At 30.9% G+C, this 9,010-nt stretch overlaps 1 protein-coding gene across 1 annotated transcript; it reads left to right on the top strand.

Annotated features, from left to right (window-relative positions):
* The first annotated feature begins 4,116 nt into the window (after positions 1–4,116).
* Positions 4,117–4,973, top strand: LOC103499309 (uncharacterized). The gene has a single exon (XM_008462288.3). It carries the CDS (start codon positions 4,204–4,206, stop codon positions 4,765–4,767), a length of 564 nt encoding a protein of 187 aa, XP_008460510.1. The 5' UTR covers positions 4,117–4,203; the 3' UTR covers positions 4,768–4,973.
* The last annotated feature ends 4,037 nt before the right edge of the window (positions 4,974–9,010 follow it).

Below are 9,010 nucleotides of genomic sequence, written 5' to 3'. Positions count from 1 at the left end.
AAAATAATGATAATAATAAATTGATTAATTAAATTTCACGTAGTGTTTTAATCACTCATATCCAAATGCATAGTGATTAATTTGACATTTTTTATGGGAGCCAAAATCAAGAACAAATCGCTTGTATTTTTTATCTCAGATTATTGTTTTCGAAATTCATCCACTCATGCAGGTGTACGAATCTCGAAAATGGGGCATTTGTTGAGCAATAAATTTTGGCCAATTAAATTCTGCCACGTCATCACAATAAATATTGTGATAATCATAATTTGATTGGGTTTGGATAATTAAGCTTTCTTGTACCTGATCTAATTAAGCCCTAAATATAAATTAGGGCAAGAAATAATGGACCAAGCCCGTCAAACAATTGGGCCTGGACACGAACCCAACAAGCAGATGGGCCCAAGCCCAGAGTGTCAGGTGGGCTCAAGCCCAAGCCCAATAAGCAAATGGGCCAAGCCTAAGTCCAACAGACAGATAGGCCCAAGCCTAACAAACAAACAGGCCCAAGCCCACTTAAAGCCCATAAAATTTCTCTATAAATAGAGACATCTACCATTCATTTGAGGGGACCTTTGATTGAAGAGAAGAATCGAAGCTCTGAAGAATTGAAGACAAAAACTTCTGAAGACTCTCAAGACGTGCAAGTTATCATCAACCTCAAGATCAACCTTCTGAAAGATCAAAGACTTGGAAGATCAAACTTTCCTTGAATTCCAGAAGATTGAAGCTTGAATTGACTTGTAGTTACAACTTCTTGAAGATTGAAGATCACGAAGTTTTAAATTTTACTTTTTGTATCCGAGAGAAAGAATCAAAGGAGTAAATATTAGAGATTGTATCCGCAATACATAAATCAATACAAAGTTCGATTCCACGAATTAAATTTCTCCTGAAATCTCGTGTGAACAGTATTATTTAATAAATTTTTAATAAATATTTTGAAATATATATTTCTTAAATTTTAAATTATAACAATCTGAATTTTAAATTTTAAATTCAAATTGTTATTAAGAATTTATCTTTGTCATGATTATGTCATGATTATGTAAGACTTGAATTCAAATCCACGATTTTAAGGGAGGATATAAAATCTAAATTTAAATTGTTATTAAAAGTATGTATTATATATTATTTAATAAATTTTTGATAAATATTATAAAATATAAAAAATCCAAAACTATTAAATTTATATTTGTCATTATTTTGGGTATTATCTAAAATTTAAATTCAAACCGTTATTAAATATATCTATGAATTATAGAAATAAATTATTAATTAATTGATTTAAATTCTAAGAATCTGAAAATCTCATAAGATTACAGATGTTGGTGCAATCTTAACGGACAAGAAAATATCAGATTTAGTTAAGTTTGACCAAAATTGAACGTTGTTTACAAATACATTATTGTATTCGTAATCTGTAATCTGTGATATTATGTCCCATTTTTTGATCTGTACAAATATATATCGGTAAGAAATGAATTGTGTTGTATAGAGGAGTATAATCAGATATTAAAAAATAAATAAAAAAGAAAAGTACTCAGCAGCTTTGCTATAAATCCAAAAATTTATATTTTTCAATTTATTATTTATTATTTTACTATTTACATCGTTATTTTAGAATGACATCGGGAGTTAGTCATTCGGTGAGCATGCGACACTAAGGAGAGAGAAAAACATATTGAGAAAATTTGAGAAATGCTCCATCTAACTTTTTAGTCTTTTCAGAATCATTATGTAGTTTGAAAACGCTAAAATTTTGACATCTTATTCATGACACGAAACTCTTTCCTATAGACAGTGGGAATTTAGTTTGGAACTACTTATAGTAATTAATTGCCACTTTCAACTAACATGTTTCTAATTTTATTCATTTTTATTCGTTGTTATTTATTATTGACATCGTTAATCTTGATATATATATTGTGTATCTGGTTATGAATTTTTTGTATCAATTATTTTGATCATAGTATAGTGGTTTTTTTTACTCTTTATATTTAGAGGATGTTTTTTTTTTTTTCACTTTAAAATTTCTTTGTAACCTTGGTTACTTTTGTCGTTTCTAGTTGATAAATATTTTATTGGATTCACATAAAAGCTTATAATTACTATAAGATACAGTACTTATCCCACATGAGCGATTTGGATCAAATCATTTGTAACGATTACAAATGTGGATCCTATTCATAGTATCAGAAAAAGCCTTACGTTTTATTACTGGAGATGATATATATATATATATATATATATATATGTTAACCACATACCGTTGAAGATTATAGTTAATAATATTAAATTTGATGAGTAATGAATGGTTTAATATTGGGATTTAATAATGAAGATAAACAATAGTTGATTGCAAGGTTTTAGAGTGATAAAACTAAAATAGTTATGTATGAACAGTGAACTAAAAAAAGTGAAAGGGAAAGGGGTGAGGTTAAAGATGAAGCAGAGAAAAGAGGTTTATATTAAAGAATTAAGTAAAAGGTTGGAATGTTCAAAGTTATGGTTAAAGTGAAGAAAGTAGGAAAACAGATGTGGTCGGGGTTTTTTAAGTTTCTAAGAAATGGCATTGGGAAATTGGGAATGCGAATGTACAGCCCGGCTACGCGGCAAAGAATATGGTATTATATAAATAACCGACACCGCACTGCCGCTAGCTACATCCCTTCATTTAACACTCTCACGCATTCCTTCCATGTCACCGCCGCCAACCCATCCCCTCCCTTCCCCCTTCATACTTCCAAATCCACTTCTATAAATTTGCCCTTCTTTATTTTCTTTTTTACTTTATTTTTTATTTTTTTAACAACACCTACTCCCTATTTTAACCCCCAACAATATTTGATAACAAAGTATAAATCACTTACTGAGCATACATAAGCATATAAAATAAAATCTATTATAAATATTTCAAAATTCATATCTAATCAATGGGTTAATTTTTTAAGTTAACAATGATCCGTTGATTACCTATGCTATAATAGAATTTTAAATATTTTAATAAAAAGGTAAATCATCTATTGAATAAAACTAAAAATAAACTTAAGATTTTAGTACCGAAAACAACATCTAATCTAATTAGCATGTATTATGAGGTCAACTTAATTGTCATTTTTAATTCATAACATCAAATCTTGATACTGTTATTTCAAAATTTATTCTATACACTCAATTTATTTCAAAAACATGAATTTTCTTCCCAACACTATTTCTTTTTTTATAAAAAAAAAAAAAAAATAAACATGAACAACTTTCAAAATAAGAAACTTTGACAACCATATATATCTAAGGGCTTGTTTTTGCTTTCTCAATTCAGTTTATGTTTTTGGAAACTTTAATTCAAATATTACAAATTCTAAAAAGAAACAGTTGTATGTTTTCAATTTGTCTAGACTTTGTATTTTGAATTAAAATTTTGAAAATGCAAATATATATATATATATATATATATATATATATATATATATATATATTTAAAAAAAGGTAAAAACAGTTTGAAATACTATAGCCTATGGTGTGTAAATATAAACTGGATTCATTAATTTAATGTATTGTAAGTTACATAATAAAAGAAAATAATATAATTATACAATTGTTTTTAACATAGAACATGTTCTAGTTGTATGTAGCATAGTACCAAACTGATTTGGAACAATTATTTGAATTAAACTCCTAAATCTACAATCAAACATAAAGTACACAACTTTAGTTTCATTAAATCTATGTTGTTATGATATCCTACCAAACGTTAGTGGAATTGTATTGAAGAGGGGGTTTGACTTCAATTTATAGATAAAATGAAAGTTTAGTAGCTTCCCATGCTGAAATGGGATTTGACTCTAAAGGAAAAAAAAAAAAAGAAAAAAAGAATTGACAAATGAGAACTTTGTTATATATTAAGGATGACGGCATCAAAACTAAAATGAAAACAAAGAAATATATATATATATATATATATATTAATAAAATTTAGGCCTGTATTTGGCAATGTTCCACGCGTAATTAGCAATAATGTCAATCCTACACTTTTGCTTTGAAAATCAACCGATTCCACATTTCCATCCTCCTTATGACTTTTCCAATTATCATTCCTTCCAATTCCCTCTCCATTATAAATATATTCCTTAACTTCTAATTCTTCCTATCCACCATTTTTCTACATTTCTTCACAACAATAATTTTGCCTTTTTCTAATTCATGGGGAATTACATTTCTTGTACTCTCTCCACACCAATCGGTGTCAAACCCTCCTCTTCTTCCACCACCACCGTCATCTTTCCCAGCGGCCAAATCCGACACTTTCACGAGTCGGTCAAGGCGGCCGAGCTCATGTTCGAGATCCCCAATTTCTTCCTTGTTAATTCTCAATCCCTTCATTTGGGTCGGAGATTTTCGGCTTTGATGGCCGATGAGGATCTCGAGATGGGTAATTTGTACCTTATGTTTCCCATGAAGAAGGTCAATTCGGTGGTGTCGGTGGCGGATATGGGGGCTTTGTTTCTCGCTGCCGAGCGGGTCTCCGGCAGGAATAAGCGGCGGATTATCGGCGGTGGGGATTCTACTGTTTGTGTTTGGCCAGAGGTGGAAACAGAGGAATCGAAACCGAAGTTGAATTTGGATGGTAGTGGTGGTAGTGATGAGGATGACGACGACGTGGAGGGGTTTTCGCCGGTCCCGGAATTTGGTCATCGGAGGTCGATGTGTAGGTCGAGGAAGCCATTGTTGGAGACTATAGCTGAAGAGCCTGTATGTTCGAGATGATGGGAAATTGGGGGAAAATTTAAAAGCTATTTGATTTGTTCTTTGTTTCTATTGGGGATTTTTCTTTTCGAAATTAGTGAAAGGGAAAACCCATTTGTTGATTAATTTGTACTATGGGAAAATTAGTTGATATTAGGCTTTTGAAATCTTTCACGTGTTCAAAGAACGTGAAAATATTTGTGTAATTATGTACAATATTTCGTAAATTTTTTTCACTCGCGTGATAAACTAAACATTTCATTTTTTCTTTTAAGATGGTAAAAAACAAAAACAAAAACAAAATTGACATCTACATTTGTAATTATAGTTGGAGGATTATATCCTCCTAATTCTATTTTTTGTTAGACAAAGTATAACATGCAAAAAAAGAAAAAAAGAAAAGAAAAGAAAAGAAAAGCATTCCCGTTACCACGCACATGAAGGCATTTAGAGCTTCCGTAGATACACAGGTCAACTATAAAACTTAATGTTCAATTACTTTCATCCCTAACCAATTTTTCATTTTTTCATTGTTTTTTTCTTTAATGTAAGTTTCTATTAGTAATAAATTATGCAATTTTTGTAAGTAGGTACCTTTCTTGAGATGTGAATGCAATTCAACATTTTGTAGTGAGATCAATTTTCCACTACACTTATAACTTAGGTTAACCAAACAATTACAATGTTACAAGTTTAAAATTTGGTGAAATAATTAATTTCAATCAGTACTTTTCTCTAATGAAATATAATTTTAGGGATCTTTCCAAAAATATAACTAAAATATTTGTCTTGTATAAAAAAGAAAGAGTCCACGGGCCCAAAATGAAAAATACAAAAAATACCGCATCGACAACCCACTTAAATTATTTGGTACACGATCATTTAGATTTTGCTATTATTGCTTGGTACACAACTCATTAGATTTGATCGTTTAGATTTGATACAAGATTGATTAGATTTGATCGGGTAGTAAAATCTAAACAATTTTTTTTTCAAGATTTCTTGGTACATGATCATTTGGATTTCGCAAAAATTTTTGGTACACTATTGTTTGAATTTGGCTAAACGATTTCTTTTAAGATTCTTTTAGTACATAATCATTTTTATTTGACTTTATATTTTGTACATGATAATTTAGATTTATTTCGGTAGCAAATCTAAACGATTTTTTTTAAAGATCCTTTGGTACACGATCGATTAGATTTGATTACTTTTTGTACACGATCGTTTAAATTTAGCTACCCAAATATAAACACATTTTTTTTAAGATCTTTTATATTTAGTACACGATCTTGAATAACCAAATAACTGTTTGGAAAAAAAAAACAGATCTTTTATATTTGGTACACGATCTTGAACCAAATAATAATTTGAAAAAAAATATGAAGAGAAGAAAAACGATGGAAAGAAAAAAATCGTAGAAGAGGAAGAGAAGAAAAATGATGAAAAGGAATGCCAAACCTAGAATATTTTAAAAAACTGGTCACCTTCATGGACTTTTTCATTTTGTTACACGGGATGTAAATATTTTGTTGATTTTTTATATATTTATGAAAATTTTCCATAGTTTTATGTCTATGAAAAATAAAATATTCATAAAAAATTTGAACTTTGAGTATTTTAAAAAAATGTAGTGTTTTTCATTAAATAATGACAAAAATAGGATGTATGGCCAAACTATTATAAAAAATAGGCTAGCTTTTGAAACGAGGTAAGTCGTGTACCGCACGATTTTCCTTAATCCATGCCAGCCTATTTTAACCACTTTGCTGACCAGTTTGACCACGTGAAACGTGACTAGATAAAGGAAGTTGTGTACTGGGTACAGGACTTCCATAATAATAATAATAATAATTTATGGTTTAAATTAATTACGTAATTCTTTTTGATTGTTTTTAAAAGAAAAAAGAAATGATGGTTGGTTATAAGTAAGAAGTTACATCAAGTAAATGAATGTACAAAGTTAGTTTACACTAGGTATCACAAGTTTGCATAACAAACATTCGTGCAAAAGTAGTGTGCATAAAAAATAATATCGATTCACAATATATCATGTTTGTATATACTACTTTAATCCGACACTTTATATCAAATTAATTAAGTTGAAAAACTACCTGTTGACTATTATTTGATTAACTTTGTTCTAGGTTGGAGGTAGCTTCTTGACTTGTTAACTTACTTAAATTTGCTTCAATTGTATCTTATTGCAATTCAATGCAGTAGCAGCAGCAGCAACTAGTAACAAGTCAAACCACAATACTTCAGAACCCAATAAATAAAAAACAATGAATACAAAATAAACAAAGAACCTAAAAAAAACGCTTAAATTAAGAGAAGCCCTTTGAAGAAGAGAACAAGGTAGAAACAATTTAAGTCTATGGGTCAAACAAAGTCATTGAATGTTATCAATGTCAGAAACAGAGCTATGTACTCCATTTTCCTCCGACATAAACCAAAATTTGCAAATAACATCAACCCTCTTAGTTCTCTCACCAGTTGTGGCTAACAAAAACACGAAGTGACACAGGAAAGGAAGTACCTCCAGCGGGAGATTGTGGGGGAAAAGGAATCGTTCTAAGAGGTCAGTTCAAAGGCCGATTTTCGGTTCTACTTCATGTTCTAGGAGTATTGGCATTTTGGAGAAGGTTTGCGAGCAGTAGTGAGAGTGAGGAGTGGGTGACAGAAGTTGAGACTACAAAGTCTGGGGCTGGATAAGGTTTCCGTGGGTTACCGACCATTGTTCGCCATGGGTCACAAACAGTCATTCACGTGGGCCATTTAGTTGGGTGTGGGTTGGAGTTCCCGTGGGTCACTAAAGAAATTACTATCGTCGTCCATTCACCGTGGGTCACTGTTTGCCGTCAGAAAATAAGGATTTTATGGTTGCTGGGTGAAACTTGGAGGTAGAGGGTGGGTTCGTGGACTCGTGGAGATGGAGAGAAAGCGGGGAGATAGTGATTTTTTATTTTATTAATTATTTAACAAAAAGAGGTTGGAGAGAAATTAAAAATAAAGGGGAAAATTTGGGAATTTGGTAAAGTTTTAACAACATACATGTTTCTTGCTATAACTATTTAATGTTTAGTGATATTATTGTTGTGTTGCTAATTTTTGTAGTTGCCCGGATTAAAACGTGTTGCTAATAGTAATATTTTGTGATAATTTTTTTTTGCGTTGCTATAAACGATCTTTTACTAGCAAAATTTACTTACGCTACTAGAACTTTGTCACTAAATAATGAATTTCTTGTAGTCATTACCTAAACGATCGTAGACCATTCGTTTAGATTATAATACATGATCATTTACAACAATATTATTCACATGCGAGTGTGGTGTGTAAATATTTTTTATATTTTCCATTGTGGACTTTTTTCATTTTTGAAATTGTGTAAATATTTTATCGAATTGTTATATTTTTTTTAAAAAACCTTTAAGATAATTCAATTTAAATTTGAGAGGATTAAGTATTTTGGTTGATTGTTTTTTTTTTCTTTGGAAAAAGGGAAAAGAATTTTAGGGTTGATGCCCTAAATCTCGTGGTCATGTAGTTTGTAATTGTATATATTTATATTTTATTTATCTAATAAAATAAAGTGTTTTATTTTATTTCACATTTAGTTGCATTAACCCACAAAACCAATAAACTAACATCCAAGGTTATCTTTTGTAACCTAAACATGTATGTGGAGACATACAAGTGGCTCATGTTTAAGTGATAACCTAAATGGTATGTAGTAAATGGATAAGGTTGGATACCTTATCCTGGTGACACTGCGAATATGACCTGCTTTGTAGTTGTTACAATTGTTCTAAAGTATTACAAATGATTTGATCCTAATCATTCACGTCGAGACATTAGAGCGGGGGTATTCTATACAAAGAGTTTGTATAAGACCGGACCATGAAATGAATAGTCTCTCTTATTAACACCGTTACTAGTTGAGACTACATTTTACCAGGATGACTATAGGTGACTTGACTTGAATCCTGAGTGAGTTGTGAACTTCTGCCTATGAAGGCGATCCTTTGATTTGTATGGGTGAGAGTGGCCTATGTAGCCGACTCAATATGCCTACCATTTTGAGGATTCGTCTGATTGAGGAGCTGGGAACACAGCTACACAAGAAGGAATTCACTCATTCTCTATAGATAGAGTAAGTAGAGAAATTGCTCTCTTAAGGGTTGATTTCAGGGCTTGCACAATGTGGCGCCACACTCTCTCTTGGCCTGAGAGGAGTTCAGTTATAGTAGGATTATAATTA

This window comes from Cucumis melo, chromosome 9 (genome assembly GCF_025177605.1).
Source record: "Cucumis melo cultivar AY chromosome 9, USDA_Cmelo_AY_1.0, whole genome shotgun sequence".
Lineage (NCBI taxonomy): Eukaryota > Viridiplantae > Streptophyta > Magnoliopsida > Cucurbitales > Cucurbitaceae > Cucumis > Cucumis melo.
This window is presented reverse-complemented; position numbering and strand designations above follow the sequence as displayed.